Below are 27,824 nucleotides of genomic sequence, written 5' to 3' on the forward strand. Positions count from 1 at the left end.
TCCATGAGGAGAGAAGGCAGAGGGGAGAGGTGATAGATAGGTCAGAAAGCCAAACCTTCCCTGTCCTAAACTGAAATACTTGGGGAGCAGGGGGAAATGACTCACTATTTGTATTTATTTAAATTTCAGCTCTTGACTGGTTAAAACCACGATCACATTTTAACTCGGTGAGCATCACTTGTGCTTCGGCTCCGCATCTCCAGCGCTGGCCCATCGCTTTGGACTTTCCCAGCCTGTCCTGACTACGCCCACAGGAGCAACTGCTCACCCCAGGGCGAGGCCCATCCTTGAAGACGCTTCCCATGGGAGAAACTCAGACTGGCCTTTGCCCTACACCATCCCACCTACGCCCAACATCTCTATGACGCTGTGACGCGCAAAAACCCGCGTGAAAAGGCATCCCTGGGAACTCGCTCCGGAGTCAGGATCCCATTTTATTTGCACTGGTTAAAAAAGGCCTGCTAAGCAGCAAGAGTACAGCCATACCATCAGAGCTCGTCTTTTTTTTTTTCTATTTCTGGGATGAAGCAATTTTAAATAACTTTCCTCGGCACACAAGTCTCTCCGGGAAACCTGGGCACACACACCCAGTTCAGGCACACACGTACTGCACCGACGACCCGCGGGTGTGAAGGCAGGTCTGGGTCCTCACGCTCACCAGGAGGGCACAGATCAGCTCACAAGCTGTGGCGTGTGGAATTCAGCATCTCTACTGCACGTATACACATGGTTATTTGTCCACAAGAAACAACAAAATTTTAAAAAAGGCCCCATTTTTTTTTGTTTCTGCCTTGTTCCTGGGCAGACCTATGGAACTGCAAAGTAACGTTCGTGTGCACAAACTTTCTCACACTTTTATACTGCAAAGGATAATCCACTGCTTGCTGTGTACGAAATTACCAGGTTCTTTTACAGCACTGAGGTCATCCAGAAGTTTTAGGCCTCGCAAAGAAACAAGAAAGAGCAAATTATAAAATATATTAATAATATGATGATCTGTTACTGACAGTTGTGAAACCTGTTCCTGTTATTAAAGAGCGTTTCTCAGTTTATTCCACTGATGACTCCTCACAAACAGTGAGCTGAAGAGGAGATTTAGGTCCTACTTTAAGGCAGCAGCACTGTTTGACTAAGAAAAGCACTGAGACTCAACTCACTGCTTTCACCAGGTAGTAACAACTAGTGAATGAACGGATTTAATCCAAAGCAACTGTTGACACTTGATAGAAAAGCACACGTGCTTTGCAAGGAAGCACAAACAGAATGAGTCCTTATTCAGCTGGGATCACCTATTCTAGTTAAATCATGCCAGATCTTAATATATGCACTAATTTTCCCTTGGATAGCTTTTGAGTCAATATTGTTTGACCCTTCATTCTCTTGGTAAATGCTGTGCATACTTTGAGGGTGGCTGTTCCTTCAGAAGGGCTGTGCAGCACTAGGGCAGGTTACCCAGAGACCTTGGGGAAACTCAGTCCTTGAAGATGCAGCTGGCGAAACCAAGGGCTGACCTGACCGAGTGCTGCGGACGCTCCCCGTCAAGCAGGAGGCTGGATGACTTGACTTCCATCCTTTCCAACCAACATGGCCTACTCTGGGCCTTTCACCAAACAAGAATGTAAGAGCTGTGGACCACACGAAGCGCCTTTCCTTAATCATGAAAGGCTTACAGAAGGCAACCAGAAAGTTAACCGTTGTTTTAAAGAGAAAAAAAGTACATGGGCAAGACTTGGGAATAGGGCAGAAATAACACAAGCGTCCCAAGCTGAAGAAGGCAACTGATTAGTAGAGCCAACTAGAATAAAAATAGTGTTTTGTGTAAGGCAATTCAGAACAGAAACATTAAGAAAGTCCCCCTGAACATACAGAAAAAGAAGAGAGAAAAGTAAATAACTGGCAGAATAATTTACTAGTTCACAAACACGGAAGACATGCTTGGAGAAGCAGCACAAGCTTCGTGGCCTGTTTCTTATAGCTGTAGAAAATGAAGTTCAAAAGCAGGTAGGCTCGTCAGGTATTTAAAAATACTAAAGCATTATACGCCACGATGCCTGGATACAGAGATGATAGGAACCAAAAACCCCAACCCACAACTTTTTCTTTTCTCATTGATTTTTAACTAAGGCCGAGGCCTGGTAAATTACTACAGTAATGAGAAATACAAGGGGAAGGTGATTTGTCTTTGACATGCGTAACACTGACATGGATTTTTTTTTTTTTATTCTGCTAATTGAGAATATAAACAAGAAATCCTGGAACGCATTTGATCTTTTATGGTAGCTTAGTGTAAAATTGGAGTGTGCTTTGACTCATTAAAGAATTTTGTATTGGTAATACATAAAATGTTGCGAAGAAGTGGTTATCTTAATCAGAATAGTGGAATAAGATTAAGCAAATAACAGACTGATAAACATTTAGACTTCTGTGATGTAAACCTGATGTAGTGTATCTTGTTAAAGCCAACTCTGATTTTTTTTTCCAATAACATTTAATTTATAGTCTGTTTGTCTGAACGCATTCATTTAACTGCAATTTCAACGCATTTCTTTGAGACTGTTCCAGAGTGAAGCAAAAAAAACCCAACAGGCTAACAAAATAAACAAATAAAATACTTAAAACTTTGGATTTAGGACTGTGTTCCTGTTTTTTCTACATCAGCAATGTGGGGACTCCATAGAAGCAAATCTTGCTGGTGAACATCAGTGACACCAAACCTTCACAGGGCATATAAAAACTGATGTTTTCTGCAGCTACTACGTAGTTACACCACTTAATTTCCTTTCAAAAGTATAACGGAGATCTGGAACACGAGCCCAGAAAGACTTAGGGAAGAAGAGCTACAGAATGTCAGGATAAAGCTGCGTGGCACTGCACGAGCTGAGGCGAAGCCTTGCGCTGACAGAAGGAGAAAGTCCCACTCTGCCTCGCCTGCTATGAACCGTTTGCATGCCTGACCGCTGCTTTGAATGCGACCAGCAAAGGCTCTTAGAAAAAGCCCGTGCTGGTGCAAGGAAAAGGCAATGACTGTGCATCTGGGGGCAGGCAAAAGACAGCAGAGAGCCCTCATCATCTCGGATGTGTCACGTAACTAAACCTCTGGTTAGTTGCGTTGTAAAAGGTTTGGATAACAAAGTTATTAACTAAGGTTAAACCTGCTACTGCTCAGCTTTCAAACCCGTATGACAATAATCAGTAATAAAGAACTATTCATGCCTAAAGCAAAATGTATATTAAGGATTATCAAATATTCAAGACCAAGCAGTATTAGATCTGAGAGCACGTAAAGGGCGTGCAAATGGCACAACTGGCATAAGTGGACTCCGCTCATATCCGCGGAAAAAACCCCCGATCTCGCGCTTCCAAACGGACAGGCCCTTGATGTTTTTGAGTACAGAAGATTAGCCAAGTCACTGGCAAAACGACAACGCAACCCCAACCAGTAACCCCCTCAGATAGCCTTACCTGATATAGAGCACTCCGCTTTGGTCCACCCGTCGCTGCCAACCAACGGGAACTTGCACTGCTGGTGGCCCTCCATCCGCGTCCCCTCCGTCACACTCCTTTCCACCATTCATTTTTCTGTTTCTGTTTATGAGTCTTCAAAGATATCAACAGTAAGATGATATCCTTTTACTACATGTCATCATGGCCTCCCAAAGAAGGCCATTCAGTACACCTTTCCCCAAATTGTACAAAGTGCATTGGGAGGCTCCAGCTCAGTTTGAAACCAAGTCCTTAAAAGTGGCCATTTTTGTTAATGAGTCAGTTTCCCATTATAATCCACATTAAATATGCAATGTTTAACTCCTTATATATTCATAAGGATGAACTATATAGATAAAAATTAGTGCTTCCAACTTGGGAAAATCATAATTCACCAATCCTTTGTTACCTGTCAGAAAGGAGAATGGGGAAAAGGAGAATTTCTAGTTCAACAGCATGGCTCCAAGCTTGATGACTGTCTAAGATAACTTGTATTTTGTGAAAGCTCGTCTCATTTTTATAAATATGAGTCAGATCTAATACCTCCAGGTATTATACCCTTTATATGCCACATTCTTTTTGTTTTCTTTTTATCTTCCGTTCATTATCCAAGTTGTCTTCTTGACTTTCTTTCATGACTCCCTGGCTCCAATGAAACAGCCTGAAAAATACAGATATAGAAAACACATGAGCCACTTTCCGCAGTCTTTCAGCCCAACCAGCAACTCGTGAAGATGTATACAGCTGCATCCATTTAAAGAGCTTAGAATCAACATTTTAAACGTCAATGGAAACCATCAAAATCAGGCTTAGGGTAAACACCCTCCTGCTAGCGTATTCTATCTACGTGGGGGTGCAACGGAGCTACATCGTAAAAGCTACGAGAGTGCAACCGTCATTAAACAGTTAATGTACAGTTTGGGTCAATTAAGGGATGTATCTTTTAACTGAACAGTTTCACATACGCTCCTGTTCAGAGTTATCAACAGACGACCAGCTCAATTCGTACCCTTTAAAAACTGGTTTATAAAACTGAATGAATTTTATGTGAAGGAAGCTGCTTCTAGGGTTGATAATATCCATAAAAATGGAAAGCCCCTGCATTCAGACTAAATTAAAATAATCACCTTACCAAAAAATTGTATAATGAAGAGGGAAAAGCCAGCATCAGTGCCCTGATCTCAGCACACCTATGAAATAATCTGAATAGCACTAAGTAATAATTCCCCCCCCCCCCGTATGATTATACCGTTTGAGCAAACCTTCGTGAAAGAAGTTCAGAATGACAAGAACGGCGTCATTCCCCCAAAATAGTTTTTCAAATTGACCAGGTGAGACTTAACTCTTGAGGCTGGGTGTTTCATTAAGGTGAGACCAACAGGGAGCACGCGATTCAAACAGCCAGAAAACCCAACAATCCTAGAACTCAGAGGAAAGCCGGCACTGCTGACTGCCGCAGTAACAACGCTCACAGGTTTGATGGGGAATCACACGCCAATTCTGCCTTATTCCTAACACTAATGTTACGCTCACGTTTTAAAACACAGTAAATGTTACCATAGACCTGACTGATTCTATCAAGAAAAGGTTTTTCGAGGCAGAAATGGAACAGAAAGACTTAGGATCCTACAACGCTGCTGCAACAACAGGACCAACACCACATTGCAGCTGTATTTAACAGCAACAGCAGCTCCTTCCTTCAAGACCACTAAAGGAAGACTACAGAGGCATAAATATTGTCCTCGAAAATATTCCCTTAAGTACATTCCCTTCAGATGTGCTACTTATAAATGCAAAGTTCAAAATGCTACATAAAGAAAAAAAAAAATAGCCATGGTATTTACAAGAAGGATGTGGAATAGAAAGGAGCCAGCTGGGCATACCTCCCTGAGAAAGGTGCAGAAACCTAGAAAATAGAGTGTAATTTTCAGAATAAAAAGTGTGATTTTTCTAGAATAGCCTGGCACTGTTTTGCAAGGATCTGTTTCAACTTTCCTATACTCCGGAGCGCTCCAATAGGATGTAATCCTTGGCTGGCCAAAACTGGGGAAGGGATGAGGAGACTGATGAGATCCTGCTCGCTGACAGTGGAGAGGTGACCGAGCACCAGTGAGCGAAGGTCGGAGTGAATGTCACACGGAACACCTTGCCATCTCCCTCATCTGAAAACAATCCATCCTTTAATCTCTAAATCTGGTGCACAGAAATAGGATTGGGAGAGCACCTGGCAACAGTTCAAGACTCTCAGGTTTTCAGTTTAGAAGTTCTGGTGTTTGGCTTTATCCCGATTAAGAAGGTAGAAGACGACGTTTCATCAAAACCAAGGCAGAACTTACCTTCAAGTAACTACTGCTGAATGCTGCCCTGGCATTTTTATTAGAGGCCCCGTCTAAGGCTCAAATAGGTAAATAATTCCCCCATTATTTTAATGAAAATTAACTTTCTGTAATACAGTAAAATCAGAAAACGCGTATTTAAAATACCGGATGCGCACAGCGCAGGGAAGGCTGCTCACCTCTTTGCCCACTCTTGCTGTGGCTCACGTTGCTATTTAGGGCAATGGCACTGGATCCATTACGAGAAAATAATAGCCATCCATTTCTTTTTTGCACAAGCAGCAAGAGACACTTTGAAGTAACCTTATATTTCTACTGGTTCTGCAACGCTCAGCTAACACCCCATCCTATCACCACCGTAATACTTATCATTATCTAATCACATAAACCATTTTTCTGCAATGCCCATAGCTCGAAAAGTACTAAAAGAGGCAAAAGAACTTAACTGCTCTGTCCGTGGAAAATATTTAAATATTTTCACTCAGTACAGTGAATTGGGATAAAACGGCCGTTTCAATTAGATACCTTCAGTCAAAGGGTATTCTTTTTCTTGAGAAGTACTACAGACTAAGGAACTGTAAACTAAGACAAGGATCTGAGTGATATAAAAAATAAAAATCAATCAGAGCACAGGTATCATGATCTATTTTCCATTCTCCCCCAGCTACAAAAACGCTTCAAACACCACGCTCACCCTAAGCACGAAACGGTGAACAATGCTAATCACATCATCAAAGTTTGACCTTTTATCTTGTCATTTACTGTGCTCATATGCAAGGTGGGGTCTGTGGGACACACCGATGTGCCTGTGTGCAATGAACTACAGGAAAGAGGGCTAAGGGTAGCAGTACACAGCTAACCGGTGTGCAACTAGCCATGTTTTATAGGAAAAAGCTCGTGGAAGTGTGACTTTTTCACTAAACCCCAGCACAGTTCTGTGGGGATTTCCACAAACTGCAGGCGAGAAAATACCCAGTATGTACGGGAACCTTTTCACTTTTCTATCAGGTGTGAATGGCCAAGGTAAGGGGTTGCCACCCATGTTTTGGTACCGAAATCCTTCGCTAAACAGCACGTGCAGTGTTACTGTGTGTTTACTTCAACTGCACAACCCCATAGGAAGGGTAAGCGTAATACAGGCCTCTCCAAGAAGAATTAAACTGAAATCTGATTCAACAAAGGACACCCTCTGCATTTTCCCAATAACCAGTTACCAGCCAAAGAAAGGAAACAGAGCTAAGGAAGGCAGCAGTGAAAAAGAGGATGAGAGTCACTTCAACCAGGCTGGCTCTGGCTCTTCTGCACCCTGCCACTGGTGTGGGCTGCTTTTGGAACACATTTTATACGACAAGGCAGCCTAGAGGAGAAGCTGCAGGTCTAAAGGGACAAGGGGAGGGGACAGCAGCACTGTTCGGTTCGGCAAAGCATCCTGTGACGGAAAAAAGACATTTCGATCCCAGTAGGGCCCAGCTCTGACACACGCAGCACCCATTTGACTACTCGAACCTCGACATTTCTTACCAGTCCAGAACCTTGCAGCTCGACTGCAGAAAAATCCCGTCTGTCTTGATGTACCATTTCCCCCTTCTCCATCAAAGTTTTCTATCCGAAGTACTTTGGATTGGGACAGAAAGTATTTGGACCACATCCAAAGTATTTTGGACACGGGATTCTATCCAGAGGCCTGATTTTCATCAACCCCTGTAATAAATACCTCCTTGCTGTAATCTCGTAACAACTCCAGACAACTCGTGTTATCTCACCACGGGTAACACAACTTCCCACATCTAAATCGATTTCTCTCTTCTTCTGTGCGCCAAGACATGCCGTTTAGATTTGTTTTGCAGTCCAGTTTCATTACAGTGCACTTCAAAATATTTCATTGGAGAGCCACGCAAAACTACACTGAATTGTTTTCCCCCCCTTTAGCCCCCTCCCCCCATGGAAAATGCCTCCTTAATTTTCATATGCTGAAAGTATGTTTTCAATCTTTAATGCGACCGCCTCGCTTTTTGAAATGTTGCATTTCAGGAAGCCTCTTTGCACACTCAGCTGTTAACGTTTACTTTAACAATTTTTTAGTCAAGGGGTGAAACAGAAAACTTAGTACAAAGGAAAATGAAACTTAAATTAGCTACTGAGAGCCTGGATTCAGATCTATCACATATGATATGAATAGCAATAAAACATTTATTTTATTAATAAGTGGACAGAAAGCCAGTTAAGACAAATTTTGACAGTCTGACGTGGCAAAGATGCTCCCTTACTTTTGTCTTACATAAACTTTGAAGTGGCCCTAACAATTCCATGTCTCATAAGCGTCTGCAACCAACGACTGCCTCTCTGATGCACAAAACCCAGTGCTGACTCACGGAACGCCCGGATTTTGGGTATAAAGTTTTGGAAACGCTTAGAACGTAGACCCCGCACTGCTTACAGATAAAAATTGCACTCTCATTTCCCAGGCTTTCCTTTCTATCACAGAAAAACCTACAAAATAAATTCAGAAATAGAAATGCCCTCAAATCACCATCTTCAGACGGTGGGTTTACAACTAAGGGGAAGTTCAGCTTCTTAAAAAGCATTTTTTTCAAATCACGCAGAGTCAAATGAGCTATTATTTAGTTATCGCTTGCACATTATTAATCTGTTTAAGTCTATCAAAGCAATTAGTTAGGATTCTCCTGTATCACCTAATTAGATACAAATGTTGCATCACTTTTTGGGAATGCTTTTCCATTTTGAAAAGGAGCATTCTCTTGACTAATTAGATTGGTATTGAATACTTTATGAAGCTCTATTTTTAGGCGAGTGATTCAACAAACAAATGTGCCCCAAGTATAAAGGAAACCTTTCTTCCTTCAATCTTATCTCATTGTATTGGTATCCAGGGCTATAACGCAGTTGTATACATGATATACTCTGGCCTTGGGTTGGAGAAAGACATCTTCATCTTGCTCGTAAATACAGAGTGTTAGAGCACATTGCAACAACCAGAAAATTGATCTGCACCAAATGACTTAATTAAAAGGATACATTTTAAACTGCCCTAGTGCTGAACCAGTTTATCCCACTCCGGCCACCTTTGGGATTGAATTATTTTTGACCTGTATAAAGGACAGTTTTATAACGCACTATCACAACACTCACGCACTCCTAAGTTATACTCCTTTTGATGCTGTGCAACTTTTTAGCATCAGAAGACTCCAATTTAAGCACTCCGTAAAGTGACGGCTATTTGGATGAATTCAGTCATAAATAGCAAAAAAAGCCTCCCAAGGGTCCAGGCCACTGTACTTGTCTCTACATCCACAGTCAACGACCATTAGCAGTAGCCCGCTGGACATGCCCCGGCTCAGCTTTGCTGAGGCAGTGGCTGAACTGGGAAGGAGCACTTTTAGCAGTCTTTATTTAGCTGCAGCTAAAGATTTATTTATTTAATATTTTATACCAATCTATTAATAAATATTAAAAAATATTTATTTATTTAACAATTAATAAATTATTTATGTACAGCACGGAACCCTGACACTTTCTGCCTTTCAACACTTCTACCTGTGTGACTCCCAGTCGGGAGCAACCGAGGTTTTCCCTTCCCGTGAAGAACGGAGAACGTTCACCCGTTGTGCGCACAGGCGCAGGTACGCGCACCCATCGCATCCCTGAACGGGTGTTGACAAAAAGCTCAAGTGAGCTGCACGACAATGAAACAAAAAAGACAGCAGGGAACAACAGGATTTGCTTTTTAAACCTCAGCTCTGCCTACTCAGTAAGAATTTAATAAATACAACCGCCACCCGACAGGGTCCGCAGAAGAATACAGAAGAGCCGTAATGCCCTTTCAGGCCTTCCACCACATTAATTTTTTGCTTTATAAGGGAAATAGGTCAAAACTGTGTGCATGTGAGACAGGCCTACTTTACTGTCAAAATAATGTAAGCACTCAGATTTTTAAGAAATTAAGACTAATACTTGGTATGCAATTTAAATCAACCAAGTAATTCCGTAGATAAGAATCATGTCACCATTATCAAAACCTTTCTTGGGGAATTTTATGAAATAGAATATGACTAACCTATATGTTAATAAGAAGTGAAGAAACGTTATTACATCCACTTTGTCATTTTAGGGGAACTCGTATAACGAAACGAGGCACTTGTAGGATATATATGGTGTCCATCTTCAGCAACCTACAAATCCAGGAAAAGCAAACCGGCACTTGGACAGTCTCTCTCTCTCATGGCCAAAAGCCATTCCTACATTTACTTCTCAGTGGTCTTGTTTCAATCTGCAGGCATAAAGCTCTAACAATCTCACACAAACTTTTTTATTCTCTGAACCAAGACAGCAAGTAAAGTATTCCATAGCAGAGAAGAACTGCAAAGCAACGTTCCCAGCTGAAGATTCTGAAGGACTAGGCTTTCTACAGTATAAAGAGAAATTACATTGGAACTCTTTTTTTCTGAACAGCTTTTCTTCAGTTCTTTTCCTTCTTTCTCCATCACACAGTGATGATACATCAGCAGTACACATCAGTTCTGCAACTGGGAAGGTCCCTTTTTCCAGGTCCCCTTTAAGTTTCAAAGAGGAATTTCTATCTCCCCCAAACCCCATCTTGCCATAAGAAAGCCACAATTCTTAAAGTATTTTGATTTTGTGGAATTTAGTATTTTGGAACATGCACGAATGAATCTTAATTCTCTGTGGCTTCTGGTATCTTTCCTGGTTATAACACCGGAACTTTTCTATACCTGTTGTTATTCTGTTGGCTCTAAAAGGAGCTGTCGAGCTCTAGAAGAGCCTATCAGGGAAAGTTAGCGTGACTCCATGTCAAGGAAAAAAGGTGACTGCAAAATGTGGAAAAAAAAGAAGAATCTGCACCTACAAGACAGAGAATTCAGACCTTCCGAGACCAACTGCCACAACAGAAGAGGATATTAATAGAGATATTAATAGATCGCTCTCGCTAACACAACACACAGTTTCATTAGAAAATGACCACTGCAGACATTCATGTTTGTCCAAAATAAGGAAGCTAGAATTAACATAAAATTGAAACTCTAATAGCAACACGCCGATTGTTATGAAATGATTTAGCTATAAATATTTTACAGTTTCAGACCAAAGTTAAAATTACTTCAAAAGGAGATCCCAGCACAGGCACAAACAAAACCCAAACTTCTTACAATTCTCATGTTTCAGGCTTCCAAAAATCTGAAATTATTAAATATAGTTTTATAATGAAGATTATATTAATTTCAGGAACATTTGTACAGAATGTTCTGAAAGTATATAATAAATAGATGCAGAAAATAAATAGGTAATAACTGTTTGTAAGTGTTCAGTTCTACTTGACAGCTTTGCTGTACATCATGGACTTACCGGTTACTAAGGAAATACAAATTTGTAAACCCAAAGAAGTTAATTTTAGAAGAAAAGACTATTTAAATGTAACTATTAAAAGAATATTTAAATGTAACTATTTCAAAACCTGAGCATGAAAAGTCGATTAGATTTTAGATAAGCAGTTAAAAAAAGGAAAAAAAAAATCAGATTGCTGGAAATACGGTGAAAAGCTCCGAGCTGGTGGCATAACAATTACCGAATTAGCCCCACATCTCCGGTATCTGTGCATTGCGATATCAAAAATTAAGCAATAAATAGTAAAAATGAAAATCATACTTGCATATCTTAAATGCAGAGGTGTCAATAAACTATATAAACCTCCTTTGTATTATGCACCTGAAGTTCAGGACACAGCAATATTTAAATCATTTGAATAATTCAGACCGAGTTTCTGTGCAAGAGAATGTCAGAAACATCGTAGGATTGCAAATTAAACCTGTAAATTATGCTTTTGTGCCAAAGCAAGAAATCACATGACTATCCTATTTTTAGACACATGGAATTTCTTCTCTGAGCGTTATTTTTTAAATTGTTTACTGTAACTCTACTCAGCAATTTCCCTAATGAAAATACTCCTAAGATATTATAAAAAAAAAAATAAATAACATAAACCCCAGCCATTCAGACACCTTAATGCAAACTCTACAGCCTTATCTGGCATGAACGTGACAGTGTTCGAGAGCTTGGGCTGCCTCTCTGAAATCTGGTGTGCTACAAACCTGTACAACACAACAGATGAATCGTTAGCACTGGTACGATTATTACTTCCCACCTTCCAGTGACACACTAATTGAATGTGTAAGTATGTGGAGAATTTGGCCCCGATGTTTTATGGACGAGCTAGAAGTTCTCTCTGTTTTCTAAAAGACGACTCAGGAGTTCAAGGATATTAAAAAAAAAGGGGGGGGTTTGATTTTAATCCTTTTAAATGCTTTCACTCCATGAAAATCATGACAAATATTTCTTCCTTGACACACAAGAGATCCATTAATTATAAGCTTAATCATTTTTAAATGAATCCCTATGAAGATTTGTATACATGACCTTTCCTTCTATAGCTTCTTTTTCTACTTACACTGGTCTGAGTCAGCTGCTTTATGAATATACCATTCGATTTAAAAATACTCTCTCTCACCCTCATATTAAAACATCACATTTGTTTTGTTATTTAAGATCTACGAAATAAGTAATGCAAATATAAGGCCCTAATTAGCAGTAGGGCACAGGATTAAAAAAAAAAAAAAAAAAAAAAAAGCCTGACCTTTTTCCTCGTTAAGCTTCAGACTGAAGGTGGATATGTTCATCTTGTTCATTCCAGGCTGAAAAATAAAAGATCAGTTGAAACAGAAGATAAGCAATGCAGTCCATTTCTGATGTCAAGATTTCAATATTCAACGATTCTTAATGACTTCTTCATATTTATAAGCACTTAATCAGAGAGATTTCTTGGAATATTATTTCTCCTTTGAAACTCTGAAACAACTGTTTCCATTTCGTATTTTGTACACACTCCATTTCCATAGAACACCACGAGCACAGAAAAAAATGATTCCAATATTTAAGAAATTGCTAATGTACAACTTCTTTTTAAAAAAATCTATTCAACTGAAGTTTAATCTGTATTCTGGCAACAGAGATGATAAAGTTCTCAACTGTATACACACCAGCGGTTTCAAACAAGATTTTGTGCTTCATGAGTGAAAAATCTCTTTCCTGTCCGGCCGTCCCACCCCCTTCACTCAGAGATTTATTTTTAAGAAAACCAAGGTATTTTTAGCCGACTAAAATGAGCAAATTTTATTTTTGGGTGGAACTTTTATATAACAGTTATCAGATCTATTCACACTGACACCTTAATAAGGATAAATTTCATTGTCCAATAAACTGTGAAGATTGCAGTCTGGCTTTTAGAAAATGAAACACTTGTTTTTATAATAAAAAGCATTCTATTCTCCACTTCAGTACAGGGGTTGTGAAACTCTCCTTGGAGGTGTCTTGCCAGCCCAACACGACATCGTTAGGTCTCATATAGAGCAAGATGGTACCTGGGAACGATGCTCAACTCTGCCCTGCCAGGCACTCCTGGCTTTGCCCACCTGATGCACTGTAAAACCTGATTTTACTGCGATAGACTGCACATACAGTAAGTCAGATGAAAAGGTCTGATTCTCTTCAGCAGGAACTAAACAAAAGGGTGAATCACATTCAAGCTTGACAAGGATAAGAGAATTCCACCAGCATGTCAAAGCAAAGAAAAATGAGAAGAAGGACCACAGGCACCCCGAAATCCAAGCCACGTGTCCCTTGAAGGATGCAGCATGTCCAAGAGTTTAAGAACAAAGCTCCAAAAAAGATGAGACCTAGGAAATGCAGTACTTCATCCCAGTCGAAGGACAAAGTGGTGTGCCAGATGCTAACTTAAAACTCAAACAGTCCTTTATTCTCTGAATGAATGGGTTTGAAAAATGTCTCTGGAAATGCAGACGGCAGGGACGTAACACAGGGATGTTTAGCATGTTCGGGCACCCTGCTCCAAAAAAGCGAGATATTGGAAAAAATGTAGGTGAAGAACCGTGTAGTCAGCTCTTCATCACAACACAGTTAAAGCTGGATCAGAAGAAATTCATTTAGTAATGCCAAGTATGTTCTGTCACAAAACCCCCTCCATAAACAAAGCCATTAGTGTCATTAACAAATGCCATAAACTCTGGGCAGAAAAAACTAAGTAATATAAATTCAAGCTACCAACAGGTACGACAGCTCCCCACGTTTGTTTTGCATTTATTTATTTCTTATGGTACACTCCAGCCTACCATCTCAATGGAAATCTGAATTCAAGGAAGCCAGGGGTAAACTTCTAAAGTCTGCTGAACCTGAATTTCACTCCATTTTAAACAAGAGCTTTTCAAAGCATTCTATTTAAGAAAAAAAGACCCTTTGGCTCATTTTTTTTGTAATGAAAACTGCCACACATAAAGGCTTTAAATACCACATACCTTAAACTCAAGTATATTAGCAGTAATTGAAAAAGTTTGAAGGGAAACAAAACAAAGCCAATTCCACAATTAAGTTAACAGAATTACAGAAACTGAGGAGCTGAAGAGGGATCTCAGGAGAGCAATCTGCTCAGCCCACTGCCAGTGGTGGAAGGGCAAAATTACCAAGATCGTCTCTGAAAGCTGCTGCTTTAAATAGGAAATTTAACAAATTTCCTATCACAGATTTCATGACAGTTATAGGTAAAATATCCCAGGTTTTCATCCATATTTGCAGTCAGATAGGAGGTAAAACAAAAAAGCTTGGACTATTTTCTTTTTACATCTAGCCTAAATTATCCTTTGTGCAAACTGAACTTGCCTCTCTTTTTCTTTTTTTTTTTTTAAATCTACAGAGCAACTGCCACCATTGCTTTTATAAAAACCTCTTATCTTTTTAAAGCCTTATGCCCATCCTACAGTGTTCTCTTTTTATCTAGAATAAACAAACCAAATCCTTTCAGCTGTTCTTTAACAGTCCTGCTTTCTAAATCTGTCACAAGCTTGTTGCTCTGCTTTGCCTTCTTCTGGCTAATACAAATTTTCTTTAAAGGGCAATGTCCAGCACTGCTGAACGCTTTCTACCTCAGGTCTCACACTGCCACTGAACACGTACTGAGTCTTGTGTCAGACACTGGTACTACCCACCGTAGAAATTTTCAGTGCTCTAGGAATGAAGATTTGTGCTCCCTCCCAAGCTTTTCAATCGTCTTCCATTTACTGAGGGAACAGACAATGGAAACTCAAAGTTTCTGAAAAAGGCATTATTTTTACTGCATTTTCTCAAGCAAAACATGAGTGCAGAAAGTAAGAGACTTTTTTTAAGTGGTGAACAGATCCTTACGGAAGGAGAAGCTCAAGAAGAGAAGGTTTAGATCTTACTGCTGTCTTCAACTAACTACCGTGTGGTTAAGGAGAAGATGGGGCCACAATCTCCTCTGACATCCACAGTTCAGCAGCAGACACGTGCAACGTGGGAAGTTTTCAATACGTTCTAGGAAAATTAAGGCTCTGGGGGGGAACTTCTCAATGCGTATGAATACCTGAAAGAAGGGTGCAAAGAAGGTGGGGCCAGCCGCTTTTCAGTGGTGCCCAGGCCAAGAGATGGAAACACAAGGTGTCCCATCTGAACATCAGGAAACACGTTTTTACTGTGAGGGTGACAAAACCCTGGCCCAAGTTGCCCGGAGAGGTGGTGGTGGAGTCTCCATCCGTGGACATATTCAAAATCTGCCTGGACATGACCCTGGGCAACCTGCTCTACCAAGGAGTTGGACAAGACAACTTCCAGAGGTGCCTTCCAACCTCAGCTGTTCTGTGTGACCTCCAGATATCCCTTCCAACTGACAGCACTCTACGGTTACACGATAATTCTGTCTCATGACACCTCCAGCTACTGGTTCTGCTAACTTCAACAGGACACACTACACAGCGCCTCAGTAATACAAGTGTACACAGCTTTTCATCCAACGTTATGGAGAAAAGAACTCCTTTTCTTATACACTCAACACTTCACTTATCTCACAGTCCAGGTTTTCTTACAGACACTTGTCTCAGAACCTGTTCGCATCGCAGATTCACCAAACTGAATAACAACAGGAGAACAACATCCTCCTCGGAATGCCATGAAATCTGAAAGCCTGCTTTCAAGAATTTAGAATATTAAGTACGGAAGCCAGAAAAATAAGTATTTCTAAATACAGCCACAACGTTAGGTTCCATAGGTACGATTTACAAATGCAAAGGAAAAAAATATCAAAAGATCTTCCAAATTTTCATAAAATCGTACCAAAGAAGATTGCTCTTCTGTTAGCTCTCTCTACTGAAATGGACAGCTTTCCAAAAAACAGATTCAAAATGAGTTGTGAACATCAAGTATTCTGAGGGAATACTATACATATTGGTTCGGAGGTGATCAGACAGAATTCTGTATTTTCTCTGAAGAAGAAAGTACTGATTAGAATGAAAATGTACTGACGTGTTTAAAAACCTTATTTCGATGCAACAAATATAGTACAAACACTACACTGACTCACTAAGATGTCCAAACTATCTCTTGTAGATTAACATAATTTTCTTTAAAAATAAAAATGTACACATTTCTTCAACTGGGACACTTCAGATTAGGGATCTCTTCAGTCTTTTCTGGAGGGATTTAAAAAAGCTTTGGAGAAATCTTAAAGCTATGGAATTAGCCTGGTATTTATAGCTCGGTTTCCTAGCGTGTTCTTTGAGCTTCCTAGGACATGCTTTTTCTCCATCTGCTGGTTGTTGACATGGTATAACCTTATATTTTGATTATGAAAACGTATAAGAATAAGAGCATTTTGTTTTTCATTTTATTGTAAAGTTCTGGCTTCATCTCGGGGCAAGGCAGCTACTCTTCGCTACTACAACACAATCTAGGTCAAGAGTGGTGCTGCATATTTTCTGATACAGATAACTGGAGTTCTATTGTTTAATTATGTCAAAATATATTACTACCAATTATGACTAATACTCCATATGAATCACACTGTCACAAAACGGTAGTTTTCTTACCACTAAAATACTGTGCTTCATATGCTGTTTCAATACAATCTGCTAAATCTAGGTCAAGAACGCTTCTTTCTTCTTTGTGCTGTTATCAAAAAGGTCCACGTATGGGTGCACTGTCTATCTTGCACAAAGACACGAATTGCTAAATTGTTTAATTTAATACTTCAGCACCTTTAAATGTTGAAGATGTTTGCTGTTTAATTTTTTTTTTTTTTTTAATATTGGCTCAAATCTTTTGTACTCTACTACTCGAAATACATTTTGTAACAAACTTTAGTACTGCGGCATAAAACTATCAAAATAAAATCAAAAGTTTCTCGGCTTACTAAATGCACTGATTTACTTGGGAATACTCACCTACATTATTCCTCATGGTCTTGCTTCTAGTTACCTTGGGGATCTTTAGGCTTCTTAAAATTCTTGATGAGCTTTCAGCTTTGCTTTAGTCTCCTGTTCAGATCTCGATCATGGGCTATGTCCATCGAGGCTGGCTCCTTCTCTTGCTACACCCCTCATCTGAGGAACTCTGGCACCCCACGTTACATCTGTTGAGAAAGTCGCATTATTTAAATTAAAGGAAGAGCCAAATGTTTTTACTTCACTTTTCTTGATTGCTTTGTAAGCCCTTATCCAATTACTCTGTAGTATAAACTGTAATAATATTTGCTCTTAAAGAAGGGCAGGAGGGCTCTGACTGGAACTGATTTAAAAAAAAAAAAAATTACCTTTTGGTACATTATGGTGGTTCACTGTCCAGAAGAGTGAGTAGATATCTATTAAAATGAGTATATGGATTTTTATGATGGAACTAGTACGCATACAAAAAAGGTCACTTCTTCACACAGCCGGAGTTGTACCGCTGCATGCTAAAACCCCTCCACTACAAAGGCAAGAAGTCCAGGCTTTAACGAGTTACAGTACCCCAAATGGCCTTGGCTTTGGAAAAGGTCCCACCAGTGCTGCTGGTGAACCATTAAATGAACCTTTGCCCAGGTCCACAGCTACTGGTGAACCCGCAGCTGAACCAGCACCTGGGTTATCCCCCAACACCCGCCTGGGACCGAGGGTTTTCCCAGCATCACCACCAAATCGCACCTGCAGTCCTCCACCGGCGCAGAGCGACTTCGGCCTCGAGCGTGCCAGTTCCAATTTCTCTGACACTGAAAGGAGTTAACAGTCTTTGCGGGACTTTAAATCAATTAATTAGTTCTCTTCGAGGTGAAATGGATTGGAGCTCATTAGGTTAAAGGCATCTCCCAAAGAGTTAACGTAGGCCTTTGAAACACTACACTGGGAAGCCCGAGGACTCAGTAAGGGCACAGTTAGGGATTAGAAATACATATTTAACAAATTCAGAATTACTGGGGATTTTATTATTTTTTTTAAATAAATCTTTGATTAAAATAGATGGAACCTAGCCAATCAATGCTTTTTGAATCCCACAGAAAGTCTGATGAATTTGTTCCGAATTACAGATCATGTATTTGGAATCTCTTTTGAAGCCATTTGTCATCACAGTAAAGGTCTTGGTTGTTGTTAAAGCCTCCTCCCCTAACAGAAACCCATTGATATAAAAGGTGAAAAAAAAAAATTCAGATAAGCCAAACCGGGTACAAGCATGTAAGTCACATAAACTACACCGGCTGAAAATTCCACGGTATTTACTGTGATTATCAAAACAGTTTAGTTTATAAGCAAAATGGTTTTGCTTTCCTGGTGACGACCTGCTGTTCGGCTTTCATGGACTTTATTAGTACCATTAATTCAACTGAGTTATCAGTTGACCAGCATCTTCCCAATTCAAGGGCAAAACTGGGGCACAGCATTTTGTAAAAAGGGGTACCAGAGGGCCTTGGTGGTTTCACACTGCAGTTACCAACCCAGTGGTGCCTTTGTGAACAGTTTTGTCATGTGCAAACTACTTTGAAGCCAAATTAACAACTCGCTAAAGTTCTTCCCCAACCTGTATCACTTTAAAAATTATCCCTCTATAAAATTATGAATACTTGTTTAGATTTTCTTAAAGACTGGGGCGCTAGACAGCCTCCATGTTTAAGCACTATATGTTTAAAGCTTCTGACCATTACAGGGCTCACCTGTTCTTAATACTGAAGGTGTTTATGTACCTAGGGTACTAACAAGGTACATCCAAGTCCATAGATACTATTAAAATGATTAAAATAAAAACAATAATAAAACATACACAACAACAAAACTAAGATTATTGCTACTAATAAAACAAAGCCTCTTCCTCTTAGTTGAAAAGGATAAACAACTTTGTGGCACAAACAAAACTGGGAGTTTATACATGCAAGGAGCCACAGGGCTCTAAATACCGAATATATATGACTGATTAAAAAATACCGCATTTTAGGAGGTGAAGAATTGGGTATTCAGTGGGCAGGGCTGCAGTGAAGGTTACTCACAACAGAGTCAGGCATAGTGGGAGAGGAGGACGACACAAAGCTCACGGAGTTTGAGACACACTGAACCTTCTCCTGTGAAGCACCCAGAGGACTCACAAGGCTGGGCTCTGACCAACGGGCCTCAGCGACTAGCTTCAGCTTCTCAAGAAACTGAATGCCAGCGTTTTCTAAATTACTCCAGAAATTCAAAATCTTAAAGATCTATATAGAACCTAAGAATTTCTTCTTCAATTGCAGAAAAGACAGAATTTTTTAACTTGTTTCTGCTGTATACAAGCTGCATGAAATAGTTCAAAGAATGAACATTTTCAAATAGGTTATTCATAAAATTATAGGTAAGTAAGAATCCGTGGCTTCTTTACAGTAATAAATAAGAATACATAGCTTATCTTTACAGTAACAAAACAAATAGAAAGCTGATATAACCTACCATTAAAGAATTTGCATGCAAATATATTTGAGGTCGTAATTTCACTATGGATATTACATTCTTCACATAAAATTATTTATTAATGTTTAAACACTTTGAAAGGTATTGATAAGAGACATTTTTATGAAGAACTTCCCTTGAGCGCATAATGCTAATCACAGCAAACACTGTAAAACTAATTTACTGGAAACAATTTCAATAGATGGATGAAATAGCCCAAGAATGAAACCTAAGTCATACTAGGGCTTAAAATAACTAGGTCATGTGGACAGCACTGAAGATTGAAGTAGCATCAGTACAAGAAGCTTCTAATAAAAGCCTCGAGAAATCTACAGAAAAGCATTATTAAAATGAATTCAAATAAATAACCTGATTTTTAACTTATAATACCTAAATAAAATAGTAACACTAAATTAATGATAAAAAATTGCCCATACTGAGCACACGGAAATGGAAATGTGTAAGAAAAGATGTAATTAAAGCTCCTGCTGTAAAAACAGACATTACCTTAATTATGCATATGCCATTTACAAACTTACTGTATCAAAATACTAGCACCATGGAGACAGGTGACCAGCTACAGAATAGCCTTTTATAACTAGTAAGCACAGACTACCGGCGATGATCAAAAGGCTCCTGCACGGCGAGCCAAGAGAAGTTTTGTGGCTAATTCAATAGGCTCTGCGTTGCTTTTCCCCTCCTGAAAATCTTGTTCTCATTCTCCTTTTAACCAGCCCGCCTGTCTTGCTTTGCCTGCTAGGGAACTACCAGGTTTTGTGATAAAGCATTCAAAATAAGTGTTTGTAAAAAAAACTGCAAAGGATTTTTTTTTTTTTTCCCCCAATTAAAAAATTGGATGCTTGACATTCTTGACATTGACATGTCCTTCTGAGTCTGCTATTTAATGTAAGACAGTGACTGTCACAGACTGTCCTGGCTGTTATTAAATAGCACTGCACCACGCGTCAAAAGTCCAGTTTATCATCCTGAGGTAAGCACAGGACTTACACAGTGACTACAATATGTTTACTTTCCGATTGCATACGTATCCGTAACAATAAACTTCCCAATGAGTTCTCACCAAGTTGCAGGAATCTAATGGTGAATGTATTTCTGGGGAAGAGACATCTGTTTTTGCTGTCTCGTTTGCTTTGTGAGCTTTCTATTTACATAACAAGTCTGTGCTAACAGATTAAAAAAATCCTGTCCCCATCTAATCTCTTGAGATACATACAATTTTCTTACAACTATGCTATTTGATGCATCCAAAATTAAAGATACTCCACTTTTCACCAGAAAAAATGAAAAACACCAAAAAAAGACCTTCCAGTAACCGCAACAAACTCAATTGTGCTCTCTCACAAAGGAGGAGAGAAAGAGAATGGCAGTCAGCCAGTTCTCTTTTTTCCTTCAGGTTTTATTTAAATTTATTTCTCCTAAACCAATCAACTTGATTATTGGCTGTTTCTCAGGTTATTCTTCCCACTTACCCTGTGGCATAACTGAAAAATGCTCCTCCAAAAGAGTTAATTCCACAGCAGAGCCAGGGGCTCCATGCTGGAAAATACTGGCAAAAGCTTAGAAACCTGGTTACAAGCATCCGGTCTGATTTTATTTTCTAGAATTATTATTTTGTCAAGTGGAAAAGTCACACAAAACTGTATTTCGTAATTGCATCATCTTCCATAATACTAAAAATATCATTAATTTCTAGTGGTGGCACTAGATTACCACCAGATAAACAACACTGCCTAGAACACCAGCCTGCTGCGAGCCCACTGTTATTTTCCGACACATCACGGAAAACAGAAGAAATGGTTTCAAAATTCGAAATCACTGTGCTTCCTTATCCATACAGAGGTGACAGGAGGAGAAAAGAGTGGCAAAGAGAGCACTCCCCTACCTCAGAGCAGGAAGACTGGTGGCAGTAATCCACCACGTTTTGGTGGGTCTCTGAACTTTCGGAAAGAATGAGAGAGCTGCTGTTTCTTCGAGTCTTTAAGTTTCTTTGCCCGTTTTGTTGTGACAAAGCCTCTTCTTCCTGCAATGAAACACACGTTGTACTAAAACAGGATTTGCAGAAAGCCACGTTATCATTGGCTGCGCTTCACGTAGGCCGCACGGCTTCTCTAAAAGACTGCTTCACCACCCAAAAACCACGGGCGCATTCGGGAAAGCAAACGTTGAGCAAAACTGGTGAGTTTACCCAAGCACTCTTAAGTAGTCAGTGAAGAAAGACAGAGTCCAAAGTGTGATTTTAAATTAATGAATCTAATCTGATCCTAAATACAGCTGCACTCTGCACTGCCCTCTAGAAGGATCTCTCCCTTCTTCACTGACCATAAATGCAAAAGCAGAAGAGCACCCTGCTGTCCAAGGGCTGGGTCCATCTCTGGCTACACCCTCCACCGCTTTACACTTCCACAGAATTCAAGGCTATGGAAATAGAGCCCACACAGCTGGAGAATGGATAAAAGGACTTTTTAACGAGATATTCTTGAGAAGATCTACCATAAAACTTCAGAGAAGTAAAACTGTAAAAAAGATGCCCAGTTTTGCTTATTTATATCTAATTTATATACACACTTCTCTCTCTCTATGTTCACACACATACACATACGTATAAATTAACACAAAAACCCCAAAGTAGCTTAGATACCACGGAAAGCAGATTTTAGACTTGTAGGCATTTTTCCCTAAAATGCCTTGTATATTTTTCGCCTAAAACAAAGACAGCTACAACGAATTCTGTGACTTGAACATCTGTTGGAGAATCATAAACTCAGCCCAACCAGAGCCTTGTATTTAATTTTATTCTTACAACCAGCACAAACAGTCGGTGAAAACATCTCTGCATGATTATGCCTGGACTAACTACAGGGATGACAGGATTTTCAGGTTTCCCCAATGTAGACCTGGAACCTTGCTCAGTCCAGAAGACCTGGCTTAAATCAGGGCTCTGTTGGCTCCTCAGCAGAAAGCTTGAAAATTATGGGGTCACCAGATTTTTTTCCCTACGTCTCCATTTTCCTGGGACCCTCCTCGAGGAGGAAATGCCCAAGGTGTAGCCCCTTACTCAGGGTAGAGGGCACAACTCAACCCTCTGGTTGAGGCGCTGCAGTTCAGTGCTGCTCCCTCTCCTCCGCAGAGGCTAACGTTGCTCCGGTGAATCAGATAAGGGAGCCGATTTGTGTATTTCTGCTGGATTAGTCTTAACCTAGATCGGTTCCCTAATCTCTGTGGCTGGAGGAATGCTCGTGCTGGACTAGACGCTTAGGAAGGAGTGGCACGTGTACAGGAACGAGCAACTCGAAGCGGAAAGGGCAGCAGTGAATTTGGCTCCTGCCAGTCCAAAGTGCTTAGGGAAATTCAATGTTTGCTCTTTTATTTTATTTGAGAGTACTGCAGTATTGGAAATATCTTCTCATCTCCCGTTTTCATAGGAAGACCTCAGTGTATTTCATTGATTAAACAGAAGTAATACTTAGTGTCTACATATTCAAAACATGTGATCCTGATTCTAAATTTTAACTGTTCTAATACCAAAGAGCAGGTGGGCACGTCTAAAAAAACTCGGATTTGAGTCAGAACTAAAGTCATTGTAAAGCTGTTGGAAATAATAATCTTGCTTCCTCACTGATTAGAATTCACATCTATTACCTGAGTATTTTCTAGACACAGTATCTGGAGAAAATGAAGTTAAAAAGTAACAGCTGACATAAGAAAACGAGAAGCAAATACCCCACCTTCCAAGATTACCTTTGCACGAACATATGGCCTTTGCCAAACATACTGTTCTTTTGTATGACAACAAGATGGCCGTATCAATACAACTTCAAAAATGCATTTTAATTGCCCACCACCACCATATACCAAGTGAAAAACATTAAAGCTAAGAGAAATACAGTAACAACAGGCAGGTCTTTCAGAGAAGCTAATTTAAAAACCAGCTACAGCTATAAGGCTAACATACTAACACATTCGCTTTACTTATGTGATATATAGCTATAAGGCTAACATACTAACATATTTGTTTTACGTATGTGATATATAGCTATAAGGCTAACTTACTAACATTTTTCACAGGTTTGGCTACGGTGTCATTTGAGTGGATGGAGCTTTGAACAGAGAAGATGGAAGAAGGGATACTATCTATTTTTTTGTCTCCAGTTACAGGGGAAAAAAAAAAAAAGAAATGGAGCATTAATTTGCAAGAGGAGAAAATCAGAGACATCAATTTAGTCAATGGTCTCAATCCTATAAATCCTGCATATCTGATACTTTCATAAAGAAAATGACAAGTACTAATAATGTATCTTGCAACCAGGAAAAGACTTTTCTTTTATAAAAAGCCTTGGTTTTGACAGGAAAGGTGCACGCTACTATTCAGAACGAGCATACAGGCAATCTTCACCCCACAATTCAAAAATTGCACGAAAACAATCAAATTGACAAATAGATCAGTTTCTGACTATCAAGAAAAGCAGTCCCATGTACAACCCCGGGTAATAAAGAGGTAAGCGCAGCGCAGCCCGTGTGCCATAGCACTCGCCTTACCTAACTGCTGGTTGCTATGGCAAGCATTTGCCTGTATTTTGTACATTAAATAGTAATATGTTTTCTGCTTCCTTGTTCTTGGTATTTTGATGAAGTTAATACTCAAGATTTGGACCTGTAAGGTAGGGAAAGTAAAGGTTCTCTCAGCCAGTCATGCATTCCAATTTATTTGGGTTTTGCGAAAACAACTCAGAATTAAAAATTAATGAATAATTTAAAAATTATTTCCATTCGTCTGTAACAGAGCACTTTAAAAACTCCTAATTTATTACCATTAGCTATTTGCATACCTGTTGTACATGCATTTCTATTTTCTAGCTCACAATGGAAATGTAATCTACTTTTCTCCTTCACTGATCTTTAATTTAATATAGAGATAACTGTGAAATGATGAGAACTGAGATGATAAACAAATAATTTTAGTTCTGTATAATACCAATTTGTCTTTTCCCCCTCCTTTGTTTCCTGAGCAAATGTTGTTAGAGGGACAAAAGAACGAATTAGTAAAAAAAACATATTTCATCGTTACTACAGTAAACTAACAAATAACCGAATTCCTTTCTGCAGTTGTCTCTACCTGAAACACAGTGGGATTTCAAAAGAGCCAGCCATCAGTACAAGAGCCATTCCAACGAGGAGAGGACAATGGTAATCCATTTTCTTCTTCATTTCTCTGGCTGACATAAAGCCTTAACATACAAAAAATGAACACCCCAAACTGAACGCATTCGATAAAGTAACTCCGACAGGAGAAACAAGCCTCTTCCCACCCCAGGGTCCCCACCAGACCAGCTGCAAACTCAGCTGTCCTCCACTAAAGAAAGGTCCATGGCAAAACTTGGGAATAGTCATAGCCTTTTAAAAAAAAAAATTAAAAAAAGGAATAAAAAATTCTTCCCATATACGAAAAGAAAGAATTTGTACGTTGCTTCATTTCTTTGTTACATCGTACGGTGACGTCGGCAACGAGCGAAGGGAATTTGTCAGCGGGGTCACCAGTCCCGGATTACGCCTTCCAACCTCTCCTGTACCTCCTAACACAGACGACTCGCAGAAACAGACTCTCAGAAGCGTATTTACAAATTGCCTGAAGGCCAAACCAAATGTTATATGCGCTTTATTTACATGAATGTACGTTATTTTTTGCAACGCTTGGCAGGACACACAATATTTGTTGCCTGAAACAGCGGAACCCCTTTCCTCCTGCCCAGCTTCCCCGCCGCCCCTCCAGCTGCCCGTGCACCGTGCTGGAACCCCTTTTTCACAGGTAAGGCCTCCCTGAACCCACCAGTTAGGAGTCAGATTCTTTTATATAAAAAAAAATCTTCCTGTTGACACCAAAACTGTAAGGTTTTCTGTTCTTCTACGAACACGGCGCAAGCAGCCGAAGCAATGTACAAATACTTGAATCAACAGACCCACCGCAGACAAAATGGATACCTGGACTTGAAGATTAAACTGTTACCCACAGCCTCAAACTCATTAGAAAAGAAGAAATGTAACGCAGCCAGCACACCGACAGTTTATACTTTTGCCTCATGACACTTTATCATCACATAATAAAGTGCCTTCTTTTAGACATGACATTATGCCATTGTTTAAAATTAAATCCTCCAAAAAGAAAATAACATAAACTTTCCTAAACTGTGTTATTTCTTATTAAAAATTCTTGGCACGGTTCTCCGTAACTGGCAAATCCTGATTATTTTCAACTCTCAGGCAGGCCAAATGCCGCCACGGCAGCTCGCAGGAGGAGGACTCGGTGACTGACGGCCAGCACAGATTCTCTGCATCAATTTTCTTCTGGTCTGGACTCAGGCTGCAACCAATGCTGGTGGCAAAGAAATCTCTTTTCTCCTAAATCTGAAGTATTACCTTGTCCATCTGAAGTTCACATAGAAAGGAACCACCCCACCTAGATACATGAACACCACCACACATAAATGGCTTTTTCATTGTTATGCACAGGTATGAGACAATTGGAAACTCTGGAAAAAAGTAGGGGGGGGGGGGGGGGGGGGAAGGTTTTTGCTTCACAATCCTCCCATCATTAACCTTTTAAAGAGGAATTCCTTTAAGGAAGGTCAGGGAACAGCTTCCCCCACTGCTGACTGCACAGCCAATGGTTTTAACATGTTGAATTTTACTCTTTGCTTACTTAGTGATGGGCCCAACTTAGAATCACAGAATCATTAGGTTGGAAAAGATCTCTTAAGATCATCAAGTCCAACCGTCAACCCAACCCCACGATGCCCACTAAACCATGTCCCAAAGTGCCACATCAACATTTGAACACCTCCAGGGACGGTGACTCCATGACTTCCCTGGGCAGCCTGTGCCAATGTTTGACCACTCTTTCAGTAAAGAAATTTTTCCTAATGCCCAATCTAAACCTCCCCTGGCACAACTTGAGGCCATTTCTTCTTGTCCTAGAAGAAACTTCATCGCTGTAGCACTCACACATTCCATATTCTTTGCTTCTATCATCCCTCTATGGCTAGAGGCTGTTAATCTCCCAGTAAAATAATAACCAAAGCCATCACACACACAAATTTCATTACTTAATATCTCCGCAGCACCTTACAAGGTTGGACTTGATGATCTTGGAGGTCTTTTCCAACCTAATGATTCGGTGACTCTAAGGTGTTGTCACGCTACAGAGAAGCCTGGAGAGTGTGTGCTACCGCCAGTACCCTGCCTGAAACTGGACAGGCTGAGAAAGTTCAAAATAAATTTACGCAGCGAAGGAACTTCCTTTCACTGCCCAGCACGTACCAAGCCGCCTCCTTCACCGTCGAGGAATATTCATCATTGCGCTTCTTCTAAGTAGTTCTTTCAAACTGACGTTGCTGCTAATTAGTACTATTAGTTGTCCAATTCATTCATAAAGTATCAGGATGGTATTTCAATAATCCCCTGACACAGGACTCCTAAAGCAGAATTCCATTTCTGGGATTCTAATTCTATTCTAAGGTTAATAGACAGTTTCCCCACTGAGTTTAATATAATTCACACTGGATCACTACTGAGTCTATATTTATATAAAACGCCCTACTATTTGAATCTGTTTGATCATTTTAAAAATACCTATCTTATTTATTTAGAGATGAAAATTCTCTAAAATTTTGCCCTAGGATTGAATGATTTTTCAGAAAGCTTCGATAGATTTTATGAAGTCTGTTTTTAAGGTATTTCTAAGTACCATGGTACTAAATCATCAAACATTCCCCTGATTTTTAGAAAGATCTACCACCCGCTGCAAGTAGCATTAAGGCCAAACAGACACGTGAAATAATATTAAGCTGCTTTAATGACAAATGTAGCAAATGTCATTGGAAAAAGTAATGTCCCCGTCCTCTTGAGAAGGTAATAAACCTCACTTCTTTGTTGCAAGGTTTTCTGAAGCCCTACGAATTTGTGGAAAAGCCAGAGATGAGACACATGCCTCAGACAATAGTTAATATATAAACATACCTAAGACCTCACGATGTCTTAACGTCTTTACTAATTTGGAAGCTTTACGGCGATTTTGGGCAATTATTGATACACACATCATGTATTGTTCCGGCCACTGCTGGGAGCATAAAAATAACATCCTTGCTGCAGAATTTGA

General features: G+C 39.8%; 1 protein-coding gene and 1 long non-coding RNA gene across 6 annotated transcripts in view; both read right to left on the minus strand.

The window, feature by feature from the left end:
* Positions 1-4,038, minus strand: part of MBD5 (methyl-CpG binding domain protein 5) — a 46,273-nt gene extending 42,235 nt beyond the window's left edge. For 4 of the 5 annotated variants that reach the window (XM_009948191.2, XM_086465333.1, XM_086465331.1 and 1 more), the window contains exon 1: positions 3,463-3,615. In XM_009948191.2, the coding sequence (XP_009946493.1) occupies positions 3,463-3,575 (113 nt within the window). In that variant the 5' untranslated portion in view covers positions 3,576-3,615. Of the gene's footprint in view, positions 1-3,462; positions 3,616-4,026 lie in introns of those variants that run through there. The other variant, XM_086465330.1, reaches the window with a different exon arrangement.
* Positions 4,039-4,118: 80 nt separating this feature from the next.
* On the minus strand, positions 4,119-17,341 carry LOC147415443 (uncharacterized). Its single transcript, XR_015183498.1, has 3 exons — positions 17,156-17,341; positions 12,487-12,544; positions 4,119-4,144 (listed from the first exon to the last, which is right to left on the minus strand). It is a non-coding gene; the product is annotated as an uncharacterized LOC147415443 (long non-coding RNA).
* Positions 17,342-27,824: the final 10,483 nt, after the last annotated feature.

The sequence above is a fragment of the Leptosomus discolor genome, chromosome 5 (assembly GCF_034619465.1).
Source record: "Leptosomus discolor isolate bLepDis1 chromosome 5, bLepDis1.hap2, whole genome shotgun sequence".
Taxonomy (NCBI): domain Eukaryota; kingdom Metazoa; phylum Chordata; class Aves; order Leptosomiformes; family Leptosomidae; genus Leptosomus; species Leptosomus discolor.